This window comes from Pleurodeles waltl, chromosome 4_2 (assembly GCF_031143425.1).
Source record: "Pleurodeles waltl isolate 20211129_DDA chromosome 4_2, aPleWal1.hap1.20221129, whole genome shotgun sequence".
NCBI classification, from domain to species: domain Eukaryota; kingdom Metazoa; phylum Chordata; class Amphibia; order Caudata; family Salamandridae; genus Pleurodeles; species Pleurodeles waltl.
The window spans coordinates 481,225,758-481,249,451 of record NC_090443.1 but is presented as its reverse complement, the minus strand read 5'-3'; the positions used below and the strand labels follow the sequence as shown (position 1 = coordinate 481,249,451).

The following is a 23,694-nucleotide window of genomic DNA, read 5'->3' as shown; positions in this document are numbered from 1 at the left end:
TATACTTGCAATTTTTCCCAGTCCAGTATTAGCCTGTGGATCTTTTTTTCTTGTGCTAAAGAAAGTTTGTGTCCTCATTTTGCCTTCTGCTAACGAGGTTTCACACAAGGTATAGTGCACAGTTTGCTTGTTGATTCATACGTTTTTCTAATTCCAGTCTCTTGTTTTCTAGCACTTGTTTGCCTTGGCGGTTGATGAAGATCCAGAGGTGCGGAAAAATGTCTGCAGGGCACTGGTGATGCTCTTGGAGGTCCGGATAGACAGGCTTATCCCCCACATGCACAGCATTATACAGGTGAATATTCATGGTGTACTCCTGTCATTCAGAGCAGTTTTTATTTTATTTTTTTATTTCTTATTACATTTTCATAATCAAAAGAGAACCCTGATGCTCCTAGCTCTTCCTTGTCAAGCTACTGGGTGTCAACATGGTTGGACTTGGAATGGTGGGAGCTGTCTACTCTGAGTGTGGGCGGTTCGTTAACCTTTACAGACCAGAAAAAAATAAAGCCCTTGTGTTTTTTTTTTGTTTTAGTTGCTTTCTTGGTGTTTAATTTAGGCGGTGTGGTGCTGTACAAGGAAAAATCTGTGCCACGCCTCTGGAAAGGCCTATTAATCAGAGAAGGAATAGTCGTCTGCATTCCACATTTAATCTGTGGTTATGTAGACTTGTAATCAAAGTTTGTAGCTCAAGTGTCACTTCTTGCTCTCCCTACCCCCCGTCTTTATTTCACATGGAAAACCAGGGTCTTGAATTCAGGAAAAGCCCCTTTACTTCACAAGGTAAAGCCACTGTCCGCACTGCATTTGGTTTGCCCCCAGTCCTATGTAGTACCTCAAGTCATTTTTATTTTTTTATTTAAAAAAAAAAAAATGGAGCTCTTCCTTATGTAAGAAGTCATTGCACCTATCTAGTCTCTTGTGCAGAGTATCTCAAAATGCTGGCAGAGGAGAAGCTGTTGATACCTTTATACCCAACAACGCTAGTCTAACTCTGGTTGAGGTATCCAAGAGCATTCTGTCTGCCCATCAAGGTTTTCATTGTTGCCTCCAGCAGCTTTGTAGACCATGCAGTGCTTACTCACATTTTAAGTTGTCCACCCCGTGCAACGGATTGTGGCTAGTTTCTCCAGTGGAGGCACATTTCTCCACCTCTCAACACGGGGTTACATAAATTCAGGCATTGAATTTCATGTATTGATTTAGTTGCAGAACTCTCCCCGAGAGTGGCTTCATTGCTCCAGTGACAACCACTTATCATGAAACATCCCTCCCCCCCCCCCAACCGTCTTGAGCGCAGACCCTTGGGTGCAGTTTTGTAGGGTGAATCTTTTCTAGATTCACAGGCTGTTTATTCTTCCATCTAGTGATTGGGTCTGAAATTCTTCACTGTTTTGTAGTACGTCTGTTTGATTTTCGGTGGGTGTTGATGGAAATATCATTTGGTATCCTCCTATAGGTGTGGTCCTACTTCCCCGGATATTCCCACCTTTGCTTGGCATCATATGAATTTGTTTAGTTTTGTTCCTGCTGTTGGATCGGGATGTTTACCAAGAGGTCTCCAAAATGAGAAGTTTTTGAAGAATTTTTGATTTTTTTTTTATCCTAAAGAAGTTTGTCTAACAGGGGCTGTTTGCTGACAGGGAGCTGCAGGAAAGGGAACACTGCAGAAATTGTTTTTTTACACATGATCAAGCAGTGAGAGTGGCTATTTTTGGAGGCCTCCCTGTTCGGAGTAATGGAGAACATGCCGTTGCAATTTTGCAAGAACTGCCACCACAAGTATGCACAAAAGGACAAGCACCCGGTGTGTAACATCTGCCTTCCTCTAGATCATAGAAGCGAAGACTGTATTGCCTGTGCTGTGTTTGCCTCGAATACCCTGAAAGTAAGAGCAAGATAGAGGCTAGTCCACTGTGTGTTGCAGGACCAGAAGTGAACTCCCTCTGAAAGATTTGGGTCTGTCTGGGCATTCCTCTAAGACTTGAGTCCAGGACACAACAGTCAAAAGCTGGTCACCTAAGCTCAAAGACTGATTCATCGCCGATAGATGGTTCAATGTCTAAGTCAGACCGCAAGCCCTGAAGAATGGGCGGCTTAGATGGAAAATAATTCGGCTTGAGGCCAAAATGTTAGTGCTTCTTCAAAGAAAGAGGGAAGTTAATAAATAAATGAGTCCAAGGGCTGTTGGGATGGGGGGGACTTGAGGGGGTGAGTAAGGAGGGGGGTGGGCGGGCGCGCTAAATCCCCACCTTCATCATAGTTAGCTCAGCAACTCTGGAAATGGGCAATACAGAGGACTATGGGCATTTAAGCAATAAATCTACCAGGGAAGGACAGTAAAGAAGCGATCAGGCTGAGCAGACAAGCCTCATGCTCACACGAATGGGATATAAAACAGTAGTAGAGAAAATATTTGAAGTGGGGAACTCCAAAAATAACCTGTTTGCAACCCCACAGAACATGAAATGGCAGTTCTTTGCCTCCAGACAACTGCACCATCAGCCTCAAGGGAATGCCCTTTCGATAAACTGATCAGGGACATCTGCATACACTTTTCCCCTAATTCCGTTGCTAGAGTACAATGCAAGAGGAGTCAGATTACATTAATTTGAATTGCACCTCAATGGGCAAGGTGGACTTGGTACTCTGAGATAATACAATTAGCTCAAGGAAGAGTCCAAAGGCTACCAAGATATCAGGACAATGGAAGGGGGAAAAGTGTTACACCCAGAGCCAGACTCTTTAAACTTAGCAGGTTGGCTCCTGAAGACTTTTTAAGAATATCTGACACATCTCTTGCAAGAAGGGCTTGGCTATGCATCCTTAAGGGTGCTTCTAGCAGCAGTGGTAGAAACTCAAGAGGATAAATGGGCAGAAGTGTCTTCGCAGCACCAGTAGTAAAAAGATTCCTGGAGGGAGCAAAAAGGTTAGCTCCATCAAGGAAAATGCCAGCACAGTCATGGAACCTTATTGTGGTACTAACCCAGCTCATTTAAACAGTTCGAACCTTTATACAAGGCTACCTTGCGAATGCTAACATTTAAAACTGATTTTTGGTAGAGTGAGTCACAAGCACTCCCAATACAAGAACTGTATTTTCTGATTCACAAGGACAGAATAGTCATGAGAACAGTTCCTTATCAACTGGTCTATACAAATACCACATTTGTTTTAAAATCCAAAAACTCGAGCAGAAAGAACTTAACATACATTAGATGCAAGACGTTAAGCACAAAACCTTTGAGAGACTCATTTGCAAGCAGTTATCTGGAGAAACCAGTAACTAAAAACACCATAGCAAGGTGGACCACACAGACAATTCAATTGTGCCATAAAAATGCAGGAGAATCTTTGTCAAGGGCTCAAAGTGCCCTCTACTTGAAAGAAAGGAGCAACTATTTCCTTTCTAGCAAATACTCCAATACAAGAAATATACAGGGCAGCAACATGGTCATCAGTACACATCTACAAAACAGTAATGTCTTGATTGTCAAATGAAGAAGGAACCCCAGGTAGGGGATAGAAAGTGCTGACATCTATTTTCAAATCAGTGCCCCTCTTCAACCACCACAGGAGTAGGTAACCAGCTCTAAAGTCAAATGCACAGCATGTGACTCCAGACAAGATTCACACTGCAAAACGTAGAGCAGCGTGAAGAAAAAGTAGTCCAGAAACCATACGGAAAACCGAGCCTCCTATGTTTTCAGTAGTTAGCAGGTCCTCTCGAGGAGGGCCAAACACCAGAAAAGGCATGACCTATGCTTGCCTTTCATTAATGAAATCAAGCAAATTTTAAAAGGCAATCCCACGAACCAACGAAAGTGATGGGCGTCACATGGGTGTGGTTAAAAGGCCACAGAGATTACAACAGGGACTGTGCTTGCGCTTGACTGTAAAAACTACAAAACAGTGGAGGATTCCAGACCCAACCACTAGATAAAGGAATAATGCACAGCATGTGAATCCAAAAAATTCTTCAATCTGCAAAACAACACCTACAGATAAACGTTTTCTAATGTCCTGGATTTGATGCTTGTGAAGCTGTATGACTGTATCCTGCGTTGGTAATGTTTTGAATTGGTTTCATCTTACTACAGAAGTAGCTCAAAAAATGCACATACCCTGCACTAACCATGGTTGACTTTATGGTCTGGTCTGCCTTCTGAACGTGGTTTACAAAGTGTGCATCTTGAGTTTCTTGAGGGTCTATAGAGGTTCCCCTGACAGCAAACTCTGCCTTGATCCCTCCTTCAACTGCCAGTGATTCAATGCTTGGATCGTCATTCCCGAGCATGAGCTACATCTTTTTGGAAGAGCTTAAGCATTATGCCTCTCGGTTAATTGTTCCTGTCTTGCTGCTCCCCTAATTTTAGGCTGTTAATCTCAGGGGTTCCATGCCCTTTTATTTCTTGTCCTCACCACTTTTTTTGTTTGTAGCTTCTCTTTACACATTTACCCTGCTTCCCACATTCTTGGCCAATCAGCATACTGCAGAAACATAATCTAGCCTGGGGAGATGTATGAGCAGCATGCTCAAATTTAGGTATCCCTTCATGTTGATACTTGACCATTATTCACTGCTTCCATGAGAACTAGCCAGCATTTCTTTGCTTTGCCAGTATGTCCTCTCAAAAAGTTAGTAGACTTGATTTTGCAGATTGAGTCTGTTTAAGGGTCACATGCTGTGCATTACTCTGTTGCCATAGTGGGTAGATCCATCTGGAAATCTTAAACAAGATTTTTTCTTTTCTACACTATGGATCATCTTTATCTGCCATTTGTTTTACTGGTTATCTAATTAGTAATTGCATTTTTTGTTGGCCAAATGGATAATTCTCAGTATTTGGCTTAATGCTGCTGATGTTCCTGCTGTGCACCGTTATACCCCTTTTGTGCTTCCCTGTTTCTCCCCATTTGAAATTTTTCCTGTCTATCTTCTGGCACCTCGCGTTAGTCTTCCCAATGCTGTTGTGTAGTCTGTCGGCCTCCTTTTTAGAATGCGTTTTTTTTTATCGCTTCTACCTATATTCTTTTTCATCTCAGTATATGCTGCAGCGGACACAAGACAATGATGAGAACGTGGCACTGGAGGCCTGTGAATTCTGGCTGACGCTGGCCGAGCAACCCATCTGCAAGGAGGTTTTGTCTGGGCACCTTGTTCAGTGAGTATCTGTGTTCCTTCCTTCTCGACTTCTGTTTGTAAGGAAGTACTCTCCTTGGCATGGTTACTCCCTAACCTTTTGCCTTTTGTTGATGCCAATTATGATTGAAAGTGGGCTGGGACCCTGCTAATCAGGCCCCAGCACTAGTTTTCTTCCCCTAAATTGTACCTTTGTTCCCACAATTGGCGCAGCCCTGGCACACAGATAAGTCTCTTGTAAATGGTAACCCTGGTACCAAGGGCCCTGTGGCCTGGGAAGGTCTCTAAGGGCTGCAGCATGTTTTATGCCACCCTGGGGGACCCCTCACTCAGCGCATGCACACTTTCTCCCCACCAGCACACACAAGCTGTGAGGCAAAGGCAGTCGACATGGCACTCTGCTCAGTGCCATGCCCACAACCCACTGCCTGTGGCATAGGTAAGTCACCCCTGTAAGGAAATGCCTCCTTGGCATGGTTACCCCCTGACTTTTTGTCTTTGCTGATGCTATGTTTTGAATTGAAAGTGTGCTGAGGCCTGCTAACCAGGCCCCAGCACCAGTGTTCTTTCCCTAACCTGTACTTTTGTATCCACAATTGGCACACCCTGGCATCCAGATAAGTCCCTTGTAAATGGTACCCCTGGTACCAAGGGCCCTGATGCCAAGGAAGGTCTCTAAGGGCTGCAGCATAACTTATGCCACCCTGGAGACCCCTCACTCAGCACAGACACACTGCTTGCCAGCTTGTGTGTGCTGGTGAGAACAAAACGAGTAAGTCGACATGGCACTCCCCTCAGGGTGCCATGCCAGCCTCTCGCTGCCTATGCAGGTATAGATAAGTCACCCCTCTAGCAGGCCTTACAGCCCTAAGGCAGGGTGCACTATACCATAGGTGAGGGCACCAGTGCATGAGCACTGTGCCACTACAGTGTCTAAGCAAAACCTTAGACATTGTAAGTGCAGGGTAGCCATGAGAGTATATGGTCTGGGAGTCTGTTTTACACGAACTCCACAGCACCATAATGACTACACTGAAAACTGGGAAGTTTGGTATCAAACTTCTCAGCACAATAAATGCACACTGAGGCCAGTGTACATTTTATTGTGAAATACACCCCAGAGGGCACCTTAGAGGTGCCCCCTGAAACCTTAACCGACTATCTGTGTAGGCTGACTAGTTTCAGCAGCCTGCCACAACCGGGACATGTTGCTGGCCCCATGGGGAGAGTGCCTTTGTCACTCTGAGGCCAGTAACAAAGCCTGCACTGGGTGGAGATGCTAACACCTCCCCCAGGCAGGAGCTGTAACACCTGGCGGTGAGCCTCAAAGGCTCACCCCCTTTGTTCCAGCACCACAGGGCACTCCAGTTAGTGGAGTTGCCCGCCCCCTCCGGCCACGGCCCCACTTTTGGCGGCAAGGCCGGAGAAAATAATGAGAATAACAAGGAGTCGTCACTGGCCAGTCAGGACAGCCCCTAAGGTGTCCTGAGCTGAAGTGACACTAACTTTTAGAAATCCTCCATCTTGCAGATGGAGGATTCCCCAATAGGATTAGGGATGTGACCCCCTCCCCTTGGGAGGAGGCACAAAGAGGGTGTACCCACCCTCAGGGCTAGTAGCCATTGGCTACTAACCCCCCAGACCTAAACACGCCCTTAAATTTAGTATTTAAGGGCTTCCCTGAACCTAAAACTTTAGATTCCTGAAACTACAAGAAGAAGAAGACTGCTGAGCTGAAAACCCCCTGCAGAGGAAGAACAGAAGACACCAACTGCTTTGGCCCCAGTCTTACCGGCCTGTCTCCTGCCTTCCAAAGAACCCAGCTCCAGCGACGCTTTCCAAGGGACCAGCGACCTCTGAATCCTCTGAGGACTGCCCTGCTTCAAGAAAGACAAACTCCCGAGGTCAGCGGCACTGCTCCAAAAGAACTGCAACTTTGTTTCAAAGGAGCAGATTTAAAGACCCCTGCAACTCCCCGCAAGAAGCGTGAGACTTGCAACACTGCACCCGGCGACCCTGACTCGACTGGTGGAGAACCAACACCTCAGGGAGGACCCTCCGGCGACTCCGAGACCGTGAGTAACCAAAGTTGTCCCCCCTGAGCCCCCACAGCGACTCCTGCAGAGGGAATCCCGAGGCTCCCCCTGACCGCGACTGCCTGAACTCCATTTCCCGACGGCTGGAAAAGACCCTGCACCCGCAGCCCCCAGCACCTAAAGGAACGGAATTCCTGTGCAGGAGTGACCCCCAGGAGGCCCTCTCCCTTGCCCAGGTGGTGGCTACCCGAGGAGCCCCCCCCCTTGCCTGCCTGCAACGCTGAAGAGATCCCTTGGTCTCTCATTGAAAACCATTGTAAACCCGACGCGTGTTTGCACACTGCACCCGGCCGCCCCGCGCTGCTGAGGGTGTACTTTTTGTGCTGACTTGTGTCCCCCCCCCCCCCCCCGGTGCCCTACAAAACCCCCCTGGTCTGCCCTCCGAAGACGCGGGTACTTACCTGCTGGCAGACTGGAACCGGGGCACCCCCTTCTTTCCATTGAAGCCTGTGTGTTTTGTGCACCTTTTTGACCTCTGCACCTGACCGGCCCAGAGCTGCTGGTGTGGTAACTTTGGGGTTGCTCTGAACCCCCAACGGTGGGCTACCTTGGACCAAAAACTGAAACCTGTAAGTGACTTACTTACCTGTGAAACCTAACAATACTTTACCTCCCCCAGGAACTGAAAATTGCACGGTGTCCACTTTTAAAACAGCTATTTGTGTTTTATGTGAAAAGTATATATGCTACTGTAATTATTCAAAGTTCCAAAAGTACTTACCTGCAATACCTTTCAAATGAGATATTACATGTAGAATTTGAACCTGTGGTTCTTAAAATAAACTAAGAAAATATATTTTTCTATAACAAAACCTATTGGCTGGATTTGTCTCTGAGTGTGTGTTCCTCATTTATTGCCTGTGTGTATGTACAACAAATGCTTAACACTACTCCTTGGATAAGCCTACTGCTCGACCACACTACCACAAAATAGAGCATTAGTATTATCTCTTTTTGCCACTATCTTACCTCTAAGGGGAACCCTTGGACTCTGTGCATACTATTCCTTACTTTGAAATAGTGCATACAGAGCCAACTTCCTACAACCCCTCTATCAGGCCTTACATCCCTAAGGCAGGGTGCACTATACCACAGTTCCTAGGGGAGGTAAGTAATTGTTAGTTCTTGCAGGTAAGTAAACCACCTACGGGGTTCAAGTTTGGGTCCAAGGTAGCCCACTGTTGGGGGTTCAGAGCAACCCCAAAGTTACCACACCAGCAGCTCAGGGCCGGTCAGGTGCAGAGTTCAAAGTGGTGCCCAAAACACATAGGGTTCAATGGAGAAGGGGGTGCCCCGGTTCCAGTCTGCCAGCAGGTAAGTACCCGCGTCTTCGGAGGGCAGACCAGGGGGGTTTTGTAGGGCACCGGGGGGGGGGGGGGGGGGGACACAAGTTAGCACAGAAAGTACACCCTCAGCAGCACGGGGGTGGCCTGGTACAGTGTGCAAACACATGTCAGGTTTTCAATTGGAACCAATGGGAGACCAAGGGGTCTCTTCAGCGATGCAGGCAAGGGGGGGGGGCTCCTCAGGGTAGCCACCACCCGGGCAAGGGAGAGGGCCTCCTGGGGGTCACTCCTGCACTGGAGTTCCGATCCTTCAGGTCCTGGGGGCTGCGGGTGCAGGGTCTTTTCCAGGCGTCGGGATCAGAGTCAGGCAGTCACGGTCAGGGGGAGCCTTGGGATTCCCTCTGCAGGCGTCGCTGTGGGGGCTCAGGGGGGACAACTTTGGTTACTCACAGTCTCGGAGTCGCCTGGGAGTCCTCCCTGAAGTGTTGTTTCTCCACAAGTCGAGCCGGGGGCGTCGGGTGCAGAGTTGCAAGTCTCACGCTTCTGGCGGGAAATGCAGTTGTCTTTAAGTTGCTTCTTTGGAAACAAAGTTGCAGTCTTGGGTGAACAGGGCCGCTGTTCTCGGGAGTTTCTTGGTCCTTTTAGAGCAGGGCAGTCCTCTGGGGATTCAGAGGTCGCTGGTCCTGGGGAAAGCGTCGCTGGAGCAGTTTTCTTCCGAAGGGGGGAGACAGGCCGGTAGAGCTGGGGCCAAAGTAGTTGGTGTCTCAGTCTTCTCTGCAGGGTTTTTCAGCTCAGCAGTCCTCTTCTTAGGTTGCAGGAATCTGAGTTCCTCGGTTCAGGGTAGCCCTTAAATACTAAATTTAAGGGCGTGTTTAGGTCTGGGGGGTTTGTAGCCAATGGCTACTAGCCCTGAGGGTGGGTACACACTCTTTGTGCCTCCTCCCAAGGGGAGGGGGTCACATTCCTATCCCTATTGGGGGAATCCTCCATCTGCAAGATGGAGGATTTCTAAAAGTTAGTCACTTCAGCTCAGGACACCTTAGGGGCTGTCCTGACTGGCCAGTGACTCCTCCTTGTTGTTCTCATTATTTCCTCCAGCCTTGCCGCCAAAAGTGGGGGCCGTGGCCAGAAGGGGCGGGCAACTCCACTAAGCTGGAGTGCCCTGCTGGGCTGTGACAAAGGGGTGAGCCTTTGAGGCTCACCGCCAGGTGTTACAGCTCCTGCCTGGGGGAGGTGTTAGCATCTCCACCCAGTGCAGGCTTTGTTACTGGCCTCAGAGTGACAAAGGCACTCTCCCCATGGGGCCAGCAACATGTCTCTGGTGTGGCAGGCTGCTGGAACTAGTCAGCCTACACAGACAGTCGGTTAAGTTTCAGGGGGCACCTCGAAGGTGCCCTCTGTGGTGTATTTTACAATAAAATGTACACTGGCATCAGTGTGCATTTATTGTGCTGAGAAGTTTGATACCAAACTTCCCAGTTTTCAGTGTAGCCATTATGGTGCTGTGGAGTTCGTGTTTGACAGACTCCCAGACCATATACTCTTATGGCTATCCTGCACTTACAATGTCTAAGGTTTTGTTTAGACACTGTAGGGGTACCATGCTCATGCACTGGTACCCTCACCTATGGTATAGTGCACCCTGCCTTAGGGCTGTAAGGCCTGCTAGAGGGGTGTCTTACCTATACTGCATAGGCAGTGAGAGGCTGGCATGGCACCCTGAGGGGAGTGCCATGTCGACTTACTCGTTTTGTCCTCACTAGCACACACAAGCTGGCAAGCAGTGTGTCTGTGCTGAGTGAGAGGTCTCCAGGGTGGCATAAGACATGCTGCAGCCCTTAGAGACCTTCCTTGGCATCAGGGCCCTTGGTACTAGAAGTACCAGTTACAAGGGACTTATCTGGATGCCAGGGTCTGCCAATTGTGGATACAAAAGTACAGGTTAGGGAAAGAACACTGGTGCTGGGGCCTGGTTAGCAGGCCTCAGCACACTTTCAATTGTAAACATAGCATCAGCAAAGGCAAAAAGTCAGGGGGCAACCATGCCAAGGAGGCATTTCCTTACAGGCATCATCTGTTTCCTGTACACACTGAAGTGCTTAAAGATCTGAGCCGTGTGTCCTGCCTCCCACTGGCAACAAGCAGTATAAGCTGCTTGTATATTTTACAGCCCGTAGGTTACTTGGAGTAGACTACCATCAGAGGTGTGCAATTTTCTCAAATATCTACTTGGCAATGGAGCAGGGTGCCTCTGAAATTCACTTGTCCTGTACAAATCCACTAGCCCGTTGTGCTGCCATGTTTGTAGGTGGCAAATTACCATTGTTTACATAAAAAAAAAAACTAATAAGAGATTCTCTGATTATGCCATGGCTCATGTTGACTTTGACGCCCGCAAGATTTTGATTTTAGCCACCTTTCTGTAATTCTATAGTCTGTGATTAGGAGCTGCAATTCCACCCTGCTCAGTTAAGAGTGGGCCCGTCTTGCATCCAGTTTCTTGCACCTGGATTTACCAGATGCAAGAACATAGGACCAGATTTTTCTGGCTGGAAAATGTAGCCAGTAAAATTGCTTGCGGTACTGGCTGCTTTGGAGCAGTGGACAGTTTTCTGACCCAACCCTTTGCCATTGCATATTGCAAGCCTTCTCGTCTCTTGTGATACCTGAAAGTGGTAAATCTGCACTGGTGCAACGACCTGCACCAGCAGTGCTTTTAGGTGGCTTTCTTTAAAACCAAAATATTGGCATGCAGGAATCACGTTTTACTTAATGCCTTAAAGTATTCTGCATATAACCTGAGATTAATCTGGGAGCATTCAAACTATTAAATGTTAAAAACGTGTAGACATTTTTGCACTTGAACCTCTTGTCAGTAGTGCAACCCGAGTTCACTGTATTTCCATAGAACGTTCATCCTAATAGTGAAGGCTTTTCTGTTAGTGAATTATGCATACAGGTTTGATCAACGTTTTCATATGGATACACATCTTTTCAGTGACAGATTCTTTTTCACAGTTCTATACTGTTGTACTTTAAACTGGCAGCCTAAAGGTTTGTTGTGGGGGCTTGGCTGTCTTGCTCATTTGACAAAACATAAACAGCCTTCTTGTCTTCACCCCAAACAGTATGATCTAGGAATCTTGCAATAGGAAATTCACAACTCTATACCATGGTTCTAAGGCAAGGGTTGCCAGCTCTTTCTGTACAAAGAGCTACTTATGTGCAGCACAAAACACATCTTGAGATGCTAATACTGTTAGTGTTGTAATAGTGACTGCATCGGACAAGACTACATTCGTGGGCATGCCATGTAACATTGCTTGCTAGCAGTGAATGGATCTGTCATTGTTGCCAGTTGTAATGTCAAAAAGGCTTTGTTCGTTGAGAATGCCTCTAGCTGGGTAATGTGTAACAGCCACCACAGTAAAATAAGTAATAAACCTTCCAATGCCGCAAGACTTATCCCTCAGATGTTCTAAATATGTTCTGGAAATCAGCCATTATTTTTTTCCAATTTCAGCATGTTTTGAAAATACACACATTTTCGTTTTGTAGACACTTCAATTTTGGTATACGTATATTCAACCAAATACTAAATTTTAATTTAGTAGCTTGGTTGCACACAGCAGAGCTACTTACAGGTAGGTGGAAAGCTGCTAGTAGCTCACAAAGTATTCATTGGGGAAGCCTATAACAAGGCATTAGTAACTCTATCTAATTGATCATAAATGGGCCAGTGCACATTTAAGACTCCGACTTTTGGAAGGACAAAGATTCTTAGGAACTCTTACACAATCAAGCCTTGAACTGATGCAGGCACCAAACATGAACCCCTAGTCTCAAAGTAGATTAAGGCTGTTAAGTGGAAGAATAGAAATTGGGCATCTTACCTGTGTCCATTTTTTGTTTCCGCCTTTTTATTTGAAAGAATGAACTGAAGTCTGTCTGTTGCTAGTTGTGTATTTATGTAGTTGGGGCATGTTGCTGCAACTTGAGCATGTAGAGATCCCAAAGAGGGTGATAGGTGGGTGTGGGGAAGCAGATTGAAATAAGAGGCTTTTAAACCACGCCTCAGATCCATCAGTTGCAGGTAATGGTTCATGCATGTGATTGTCATCTCGTCTGTTGCCTTCAGATGTGTATCACCCTTTCACACTAGACATTTTACTTTCACAGGCTCATTCCCATTCTTGTGAACGGCATGAAGTACTCAGAGATAGACATCATCTTGTTAAAGGTATGTCGTTCTGCGTGGTGTTTCTCCCCCCCTCTTCCTTGTGATCTTCTCATGCCATCGGGGGTATAGTAGTCTTGTTAGACCATCGTAGTGGAAAGTATGAACTACTTTGAGATTGACCTCTTGTGAAAGGTACCTCTTCATTTGTGATTTGCTTTTTGCTATTTCATGTTGTGGATGTCTGGTGCATTGTGATCTTTTTGGTGGATGTGGTTGTTGGAAGGTTTGAAGAGACTCAGTGCTGCAAATGTCTGTGTGAGTCTTTGTGATGAATAGTAAACTGAAGACCAAAAGGGTTGGTGAAGGGGAGTCTTTGCTGGTTTTCGGCAAGCTGTTTAATGGGGGCAGTGCAGTACGCTATTGGCTTTGTTAATATTTGGGTACCTTTAATTTTGAATGGAAACAGGGGAGGTTTGGGTTGCTTGCTGTCCTCCTTATTATGCCATGGTCCTTTTGCTACTTATTGGAAACTCCTTGAAAGTGATGCATAAATCTTGACCTGACCCATGATGTGGTTACTGTATTCATACTGTCTGATTCAAGGAGTTGTCTTTGATATTGTGGCTGAGGTGGGAACTGTACCCTGTCCTCTGCTGCTCTACATTTACACGTCTCTTCTCCCTGTCAAGTGTGTTCAGTGATTGGAGGCTGTGGCAGTAGGAGTAGCAAAGCAAGGTGCTTAGTAAAATCCTTCAGGTGCCATAGTATTCTGTTGAAATGTGCAGACCAGTTTTAGCTGCACTGCTCCCTTGTTAGTGTCTGCTTTTGTGCTAACGGATTGCAGCCAAGTATTCTATAACCTGTTTTGGTTTCTTAAGGGTTGTGGTGGGCGAAGGTAATGGGCTCTATTTTGTGCTAATTATCGGCAGCTCTTTACCTATTGTTCAGGGAGACGTTGAAGAAGATGAGACTGTCCCAGATAGTGAACAGGACATCAAGCCACGCTTTCACAAATCAAGGACAGTCACATTGCAGCACGAGGAGGATCGCACTGCAGATGATGAAGACGGGGATGATGAAGATGACGATGATGATACTCTCTCAGACTGGAACCTGAGTAGGTGCTGGGTAGGCACTATATGGGCAAGGTTGTGATTGAGTTTTTATCTTTCTACATCCCTCCCCCGCGTGCAGTTTTATGTTTCCAGTGCCTGTTTTTAGGGTTCCTTAGCGCTTGGGCAATTGCTGTGCCCATGTGGTGATAGCCATGGGTGTGCCAGTGGAATGCTTTTCCCACTTTGTGTAGACAGTTTATGTTCTGATGCCAACTTACCTACTGTTTGAAATGCAAGTTAAGTGAATCTTAAAATGAACCACAGCAGTCAACCCCTAGTTCGAACTTTATGCTCACTTTATCTTTGTGAGTAGTATTTGTCATGGTTACCGCATCCAGTAATTGTTTCCATTATCAATCCAGTTTGTATTGATCAGTTTGTTAAATGTCTGGTGTGGATGGTGTCCCTTAATGTTCTCTCTTAATACAGGAAAGTGTTCAGCTGCTGCACTTGATGTCCTTGCCAATGTCTTTCGGGAAGACTTGCTGCCCCACCTCCTCCCACTCCTCAAGGGCCTGCTCTTCCATCCTGAGTGGGTCATCAAGGAGTCTGGCATTCTTGTCCTTGGGGCTATTGCTGAAGGTAGGTCTTTTGTGCAACATTAGCATTGATATAGTGCATGGTGGTTTAGAAACGAGACTGAATTTTAGTTTCAAGACATGGCTTTAATCATTGAACAAGGATTTAGAAGGGCGCAATGTTAAGAGATCCAAACCTTAAAAAAAAGTACTTCCTGGCATGGCCACTCTGATCATATAGTGTCATGTTCCTCATTTTTCCGAGACCTTTTTCCCAGTCTAGATGTTGCTCCCACCCTTTCCGGCATCCTTCGCTGCTTGAATTGCACCATCTGACCTTAAGGCATTTAAGACCTGGCTTTTTACTGCCTTCTCTAAAGGACTCTGTTATGTAGGCTAGCAATCCCTTCTGCACCACAACACTTTTGCAGGTGTGTGCCTGTTTGCACCCACTAAACGAAGGTGCAAAAAGTACTATCCAGTTTTGTACATCACTGTTTGCTTCAGTTGTAGCTGGTCTAAATGTCGAATCAGATTTACATGTAACTATCAAGTCTGGTAATCAAGTTTTCAGCTTGAGTTAAATGATCATTTTTGATGGGCATCATGTACACGTTCTAAAATGCTAGTATTTAGCAGTTTTATTGAAAGCTACTTTAATGAAGCGGCAGGTCATTGTAAAGTGGTTTTATATACATACGAAGTATGATGTGCATGTTAAAATTGAGTATCTTGTTGAAAAAATTAAATGTACTTATTCGTATTCTTCAGTTGCTTGCCTGTATTTTCATATTTGTAACTGGATAAACCTGGGAGGGGAAAGGCATAGTCCACACTTCGCATTGGTCTGAAGTGTTGACCCTGCTGCTTAGGATTGCTGCTAAAATGAAAATATTAACGAAATGAAAATATTAATGTAAGGTAATGCCTTGTGTGGCCTTTTTTCCAAATTACATTCTGCCATGTTTGAAGTTGTAGGTCTCCCTGTTGAATCCTCCTAGTAGACTTCGCTGGCTTTCTCACTTTCCCTCCCACTCTTCCTCTCTCCACTTCTGTGGCATTCTATTTGCATCCCTAGATTAGTGGTGTATTTCTCCTTCTCTGTCTCCATTGTGAATCTAACCTGTTGCTTTATTCTTTCCAGTCATTCTCCCCCACCCCCTGCACCCACCCACACCCCCCATGCACGTGCAGCTTCTTACCTGGTCTGGTGTCTTAATAGGTTCTAGTCCCATCTCTTCAGTACCTGCTCATGGCTGCTTTTGCCTTTTCTCCACGTCCGCTGCTCTTTGCAGATAGTCCCAGTTTAGTTACTGTTTTTCTACAGTGCAAATAGAAATTGTTTTACCTACTTTAAATCAGCAAAACACTAAATTTCCACTTTATTAGAGGTTTTCAGAAATCCAGTGCTCTAAAGTTGAAAGGATCGCTTAATTCAGCGGCGTAGATGTGATAAATTTCAGTCTGGTACCAGGAGCTGTTGGTCTGCAGTAAGGGTGTTCCTTGGAAGTGATGCAATTGATTTAGCCTGACTGACTGAGGGGTTATTGTATTCATACTGTCTGATCCAAGGAACTTTTACCTTTCAGCTAGGCAGCTGGTATTTGAGAGGTGGAATCTGTAATTCCTATCCTTTGGAATACCACTACAGCACTTCAGTGAGAAAGTGATTTCAAAAGCCGCTTCTGCTAGTTTTCTGCAATAAGTCTCAGAATATGGCTTCTGGTTGTTTGCCTGTGCTATTTGTGCATTACGCCATAAGCAGCCCAAGCCCTTTATATGCTGTTTCTTCAGAACACAGTTTCTCAAACTGAAACTCGTCTTTGGTTCCTCCAGGCTGCATGCAGGGCATGGTGCCGTATCTGCCTGAGCTAATCCCACATCTCATCCAGTGCCTGTCAGATAAGAAGGCTCTAGTGCGCTCAATCGCTTGCTGGACCCTTAGCCGCTATGCCCATTGGGTTGTGAGCCAGCCCCCCGACCTCTACCTGAAGCCCTTGATGACGGAGCTGCTGAAGCGTATACTGGACAGCAACAAGAGGGTTCAAGAGGCAGCTTGCAGGTAGGTTTGTGGGAGAGATGTGTGTTTGGAAGTTGATACAAACCTAGTAAATGATACACAAACCTGCCTTAGTAGTCAGGTGGGTTCTAGTAAAGATATCAGAGTGGTGTTTTGTTTTGACATGACAATATATTCATTGTATTTTTCGGGAAAAATATGAAAGTTGCCTTTCTAAGCTGTCAAGCAAGTTTTCTTTGCACAGTGTGCTGAAACAATGTTGAGCAGAACACGTATGAACGCCATGCTGATCAAGTATCCCCTGCAGCTCAAGTATCCCCTGCAGCCCTTCCTTCAATAAACTGGGCTGTTTTCATAAGAGAGCAATGTGTGACTGAATGAACATCTGTTTGAATATGGAGATCGTTTCAAAATGTTTCAGGATGAATCTCTACATATGTGAGATTTCTTGACTTGTCCATTTAGGACATGTTTTAAGTCTGTAGAGCATGCATATAGCTTTTTTTTTTTTTTTTTTTTTATCATCCCCCCCTCTCCCTTTTATAAAAACAATAGTTTTTTTTTTTTTTTTTAAATCACAATGTACATACGTTTGTCGGCAAAATAACATAGCAATATTACATTGTGTTCAGCTTTCTCAGCCGCATGATTGGTTATTACTATAATCAATTTTTGAATCGATGCATGTTTTGGAAGAGTGAGGTGGTAGGGCTGTGTAGGGTTGGACTGCAGGGGGGTGGGATTAGCGCGCATCAGGAGGTCTCACCGCACACATCCCCATCTTCTGCACAAAACATGCTTCCATTTGCTTTGAGATCAGCCTTTTACATAGTCCCCTGTATTATTTGCCATGTATTGCCACACTTTCGGCCTGTCCCCATTGAATTAATGGTGGTACTCGTGGGGATTTCCAGGGTCTAGTCAATAGGTGATTTGCTAATAGGAAAGCCAAATCTATGAAGTGCATAGTGACTTTGGAGCTGGGAGTTTGAGGAAAGCGACCTAGAATACAATCTTCAAATGTGTGGCAATGTTTCTTGCCTGTTAAGTAGTGAAGCAATACCCCCCCCCCCCCCCCCCCCCAAACACACACACACACAACCAACAAGTGGTGAGCCTAGGGCATGTCCACATCATGTGCCTTAAGTCCGCATCTGTGAAGTGGCATCAATGTGTCGAAATGATTAGTGTTTGGCGCGTCAATACAGGATTAGCAAATACTGCCCTTGATGGGCGCACTGGACATTTGGGCACATGATTGAGCATGGAAGTAATGGTTTGTTCAGTGCACATCATTTGCTTGACCACTAGATGTACAATCTGACTGCTGCGGGAGGAGGCTAAACGTGGCACACTCCAGGAAGAGTATACTGGGGTTATCTAGCAATGTGTGGAAAAACCCTCTGCTCCACACACAAGATGTTGCCCGCAATCATGGACTCTGGCATTGTTTTGAAAATTTCAGAATACATCTGAGGATTTGAAGATGCACTAACTAGACTTGATTAGGGTGCACTGTTTTTTTGTTCAGGCTTAAGTGTTGCGTAAAACTGGTGTGCGTATTTGAACTTACACTCACTTTCGTGGTGCAGTTTTACAAAGTAGAGCTTTGAATCATTTACAGTTTCAGGTGACAATCTGTGTCCCTCACCATTGCTTTATTGGCCTGTAATGTCTCAATTTTTTCCTTTAGATTAAACATGTTCTTTCTAATGCTTGTACGCTTATACCCATACTTCGTGTTTGACACAGGATGTGGCCAGCGGCCGTTTTTATGCTGGTGTCTGACCTTAATCTGTGTAGCCTTGAATACTTGCATTGTCTCGTGCATCTTTTGCTGCTGCTTTATTGGAAATAACACTCTGTTCTAATTGCAGTGCATTTGCAACCTTAGAAGAAGAGGCTTGCACAGAGCTTGTTCCCTACCTCAGCTTCATCCTGGACACATTAGTTTTTGCATTCGGCAAGTACCAGCACAAAAATTTGCTGATCCTCTACGATGCCATTGGCACCCTTGCTGACTCTGTGGGGCACCATTTGAACCAACCGGTGAGTACGTTGTTTCAAGTTCCTTATCCTTGAGACTGCCCATGTGTACTCTGACCTTTGAATGTTATTGTTGGGAATAGGATGATTGATTTAACATTGTGTAGGCTGTCTTTGTCCCTAACAACAGTTTTGCCACTTCCACAAGCAACGACTGACACCCCTTTCAACTTTCAAACTAATTTTCTCATAAGGTAAATGTTGTCCCAGCTCCAGTGGGTTGACTGCTGTGGGATGCTGATCATCCCACAGGGAGCCATAATGTTAGCAATATTGCCAAGCTCAATTGAAGGTTGCATTGCTCCGCCAGATCATTGTCTTGGATTTGGCTACCTTCCTGGACTGGACTTCTAGTATCATCAACGGTATAGTCCCTGGATTACTTGTGCTTTGCAAGTATTTGTTTTGGCATTAGTGCTTCTACAGGTTTAGCTCTGAGTGCTCGCTCTTTGATCCAAAGTCTTTGCTTGCATCAGTAGGTTCAGCTCCGTACCTTCATAATTGTCTGTCAGACTGGTCTATTGTTAGATCTCACCTAGTCTATGCATGTGCTTCATTGCCACTCCTTTTCTTGTTTCTTAATGGTAGGCTACTATAGGCTTCTTTCATGTGATTGTCCATCCCCTGAAGGATGGACCCATTACTTGTGTTCTTCCAATGCCCTTTTTTTCAGACTTACTTTCTTTGTTTAAGCACTCTACCAGAGTTTCTTTTATCCTCCTCCCGTTGTCTGTTGCCTTGCACCCACTCAGTGGCGGAGGAGCGTCACCTACGCCACCCCCAAGCAGCAGATGCTGCAAACCTTTCACAACAAAGGGATAGTACACGGTTTATTCACCCCTTTGTTGTGAAAGGGGCGGGGCCATGGGATGACTAGCAGTGAGAGGAGTGTACTGTGCACTCCCCTCACTATGCATGTATGTTTGGCCGGCCAAACACACATGCGCAGTGTGCTCTCTCCAGCCTAGCACTGTTGCTGGGCTGGAGAGAGCAGACCCAGGCTCCCAGTCTGCCTGTGAGCATCCTGGATTGGGTGCTCCCAGTCAGTCTCGATGCTGCTTTGAGCAGCATCAGAATTGCCTGCAGGGCAGAACAGTAAGACTACTTGCTTATTTTTTTTTTTGTGTGTATTAAAATGCCCCCCATATCCCCACTTCCCCCCTGTAAGCCAGTGATCAGCGACTGCTCCCACATGTCAGTGTTTTCCTTCTAACTTGTCTCCATTCCTTTGTCTGTTGTCCTGCTAACCAACCTCCATTCCTTTCAGTGTTTTTTCCTTAACTTTTAACCATGCTAAACAGCATTTGTCTGCTAAAATGACAAATGTCAATCTATAAAACCAAGCCAGAGGGGCAGTATTGTAGCCTTTTTACCACAAGACCTTTATTTGACTGTACTGGTTTAGATGCTGCATTCACTGTTCTCTGGTTTAATTTAGTGCCCAGTGCTCCATTCTTTCACCTGCTGCAGTCTGTGCTAATTCTTCTTCCCAGTCCTCCATTTGCATTTGTGCTTCCCTGTTCAGTTGTGCTGTTCTCTGCTCTCTACCTGTACTTGGTGGTGGGGCAACATGCTGTTTGCTGTACCCCCTCCAGTCCTGATGCACCATAGACTAGTCTCACTGTTCAGTCCAACTGCTTGTTGTCTGGTCTGGCTTCCACTGCCCTCTCAATTACTGTTTTTTCGCCACAGGAGTACATCCAGAAACTAATGCCACCTCTCATCCAGAAATGGAATGACCTGAAAGATGAAGACAAGGATCTCTTCCCCCTTTTGGAAGTGAGTGATAGTTTAAAGCCTGGAGATATTTGGGGCGCAGGTGTGAGATCCTACAGATCGATGATCATTTTTTATTTAGGTAGAATTGTGTTACCAGTGGGCTCGCCCGTGGGGGTGGGGCGGGGGAGGGGTTCAGGAGTGTACCGTGAAGTGTTATTTGGGCTGTGGTTACCAGCATGGACTGCTTTCAGGCCAGGATAGTTTTTCTCCTTTACTTTCTTATTGGAGTTTTGTATATGGTCGTAGGCGTCGGAAGCAGTGTTTGAAATGAATGAAAACGTTCATTTTGTGAATTGGAGTTGATGTATCTGACCTATGTACCCCGCATGACCTGTAGAGTTCTGAGTGTCTACTTTCCTGTTTTTGCGCCCTCTACAGTGTTTGTCTTCTGTTGCGACTGCCCTTCAAAGTGGGTTCCTGCCATACTGTGAGCCTGTTTACCAACGATGTGTCACACTGGTGCAGAAGACGCTTGCACAAGCCATGGTATGTACTAAGAAGGCTCTAGTAGGTAAGGTGTTCTGTGGCAGGACAGTGCCCCAATAAGAGTTTTCTAGCAAGGGTTAGACTTGCCTTCTCAGACTTCAGAGGATTTACTTGATGCAGCAGAGTGGGAAGAATGCTTTGTCCTAGTTCCTTCACCAAGGAAATTTGTTTCCATTGCGTCATTTTGGCTGGTCCTTTGTTGAGCTAGTCATGTGGGAATACTGCAGCAGGGCAAACAAGACTTCATTCAATCTTTAACTCTACAACCTGATAAACATCTGTTATGGTTAGTGAGGAAGCTTCAATCTTGTCTTCAGGGACTCCTTTTCTAGTCCTTGTTGTATAACAGACATAATTTCTATCAGATGTTCGATTAATTAGGACCATCAAAGCAACCTGATTAAATCATCCAAAAGTTGTCCATCAAAAGCTCAGGACTGGTAAGTGTCTGACTTTGCAAGAGGTGGTGCCAGTTGAAAGACTGGATATTCTGGCTGTAGCTGTCCAGCCTTGAAAGATTTAATAAATTGATCGTACTACCTTGATCTTTAGGGTTTTCTTGTGGGTTGAAAGTTCGTATGGGCATTGCTTTTAGTGGATTAGAAGTGGGAAGGGGAATGTTTTGGGGTTTGTAGGGGGCATTCATAGTCCCCGTGTACTGTAAAAGTTCCAATGTTTTATGCCTTTTTGTGTAATTCCTACCTCCCGCAGATGTATAGCCAGCACCCAGAGCAGTATGAGGCCCCTGACAAGGACTTCATGATTGTGGCTCTTGATCTCCTCAGTGGCTTAGCAGAGGGCCTGGGCGGCCATGTGGAACAGCTTGTGGCCCGGAGCAACATAATGACCCTGCTCTTTCAGTGCATGCAGGTGAGTACTGTGGTTTCAGCTTTTTGGATTCCTGATCTGCTGCATGTAAGAAGTTTTGTACCTTTAGCTCCAGCCAAGAGGAGCCATTTAAGGAGGCCATCTAACATGTTCTGTTCATAATATTTCATTCTTAAGGATGTGTAGAAGAGGTTGAAGCTTTCTTTTTAACTTGTCTTACTAACACTGTACAGCCTTTGCTGTTGTGTGGGAAGGAGTGCCTCAAGGCAGAATCACTCCATGGCCTGGTTTAGATTCCACTTGGAGCGTGGCCTCTACTTTTTCCTTCTGCTGACCCCATCCTTCCTCCCTTTTACTTTCAGGACACTATGCCAGAAGTACGGCAGAGTTCATTTGCACTACTAGGCGATCTCACAAAAGCCTGCTTCCTGCATGTTAAGCCTTGTATCGGTGAGTGCTTTCTCTTCAGTGTGATTGAACTTGTGTTTTGCCAATAGCAGTAGTCTGCTGTTTCTGTCCTCTTGTGATGGCTGTTGGGAGCAACTGCCAACTACTTTCTTAGTGCTTCCTCTCTGGACATGATGCAGCATCCATGAACACTGATGGCACAATGATGTTATTGTATTCATACTGTCTGACCAGAGAGAGAAAAATACTTTTGTAGCATGAATCCTTTTCTGGGTTCACAAGCTGTGTTTTATTCCAACATCTAGTGATTGGGTTCAGGAAAGTTGTGTTTTAGTTTTTGTTCTCCAAAAAGGGACCCCTATGAGGTCTGCAACTTTTGCCTGCCCAAAGACCACAGGGATGAAGACTGAAAACGACATCATGTCCTAGAAGCAGGAGTCACTCTGGCACCTAGGCCTCTAGAGTAACTAGGAGAACGTGAAGGCTGAAACAGCAAGAGGGGAAGATTCAGACATCAAAATACTCAAGCGACAAACAGACCAACTGCAGAAGACTAAGGACGTTGAAAGGAAGAAAAGACCGTTAAGATGCGGACCCTAAGCCCTCTGACAAGACAACAAAAGCAATCTCTGCACTGAAAACAGTGACCGAAGGTCAACAAAAAGAGCAGAACAGATCCCGCCCAAAGGATACCGAAGGCCAGAAAGTGTTGTCCAAAGAACAGACGAAAGATTCCCAATGTGAGGGACAAAGCAAGAATGTTGAAGACTCCGGAACCCACAGTCCCCAAAAGGAAAGCTTTGATGTCTGGCGAGGGAGACCTATGGGCACAAGACCACAAAAGAAGAGGACTCGCGGCAGAAATTGCCGTTTTCATACAGAGAAAAAAGGAATTTGACGATTCTTTGAAAGAATTCCCGTATTCCAGCGAAACCCTCGACTCCAGTAGCGGTAGATGTCGAATCGGAGCTGGAGGCACCAGCAACCCCTAACCACACAAGTAATAACGGAGAGTTCTTCGAGGCAGACTATGAAGCGTACCCTCAAGGCTTTGATTCCACCCATCTTGAGGTTACATGGCAGGACGTCAACTCGCTTGAGAGTATAGATAACTACCATTGAGGACATCTCCACCGGATGACTTGGCCATGTACAACAGCCTGGTGAAAAGGGCTGCAGATACCTATAGAGTACAGCTGGAAGAAGAGGGATCACGCTTCCTCTGAGAACACTACTGCCACCACTAAAGAAACCTTTACTTTCTCATGCTGCCCAGCATCCTGGATCAGGGCAAGGAGGCTTTTAGCAAACCTGCTAACGTGGGGGCTCTCTCACAGAGTGGAGAGAAAATACAACCACCCTACACAGGACCACAAATACATCAAGGACAATGTCCCTGCAGACTCAATTATTGTGACCATTGCAAGGAAGAGAAGCAACGCACCCACTTCCACGGGTCCACCACCTGAGAGAGTAAGAGGCTGGACCTGGTGGGAAGAAAAATGGAAAAGAAGGTGGCTATGCAACGGATGATTGCCAACTCCATTGCTCTCATGAACCACTACGGGCATCATCAATGGCAAGAAGCCAAAGACCTCATGAAACACCTGAAGATTTCATGAAGGAAAGTGCATCGCAAATACGAGCACAAAGTCAGCACTAGATGCAGCAGGTACTGCCATCAGGCAAATGTGCATAGGCACCCCCTCTTAAGAAGACACCCCTGCTCGGGATGTCTGGATTCAAGCCTGAGGTACAAGCATCAATAATAAAGATTCCTTCCACCAGG

General features: G+C 45.8%; 1 protein-coding gene across 1 annotated transcript in view; it reads left to right on the top strand.

Annotated features, from left to right (window-relative positions):
- TNPO2 (transportin 2) overlaps positions 1–23,694 on the top strand; it is a 166,981-nt gene that overhangs the window by 33,341 nt on the left and 109,946 nt on the right. The window contains exons 8-18 of the mRNA XM_069231843.1: positions 173–295; positions 5,047–5,165; positions 12,705–12,765; positions 13,654–13,822; positions 14,250–14,402; positions 16,175–16,400; positions 18,236–18,407; positions 20,097–20,183; positions 20,562–20,669; positions 21,381–21,539; positions 21,860–21,947. Of these exons, the coding sequence (XP_069087944.1) occupies positions 173–295; positions 5,047–5,165; positions 12,705–12,765; positions 13,654–13,822; positions 14,250–14,402; positions 16,175–16,400; positions 18,236–18,407; positions 20,097–20,183; positions 20,562–20,669; positions 21,381–21,539; positions 21,860–21,947 (1,465 nt within the window). The remainder of the gene's footprint in view (positions 1–172; positions 296–5,046; positions 5,166–12,704; positions 12,766–13,653; positions 13,823–14,249; positions 14,403–16,174; positions 16,401–18,235; positions 18,408–20,096; positions 20,184–20,561; positions 20,670–21,380; positions 21,540–21,859; positions 21,948–23,694) is intronic.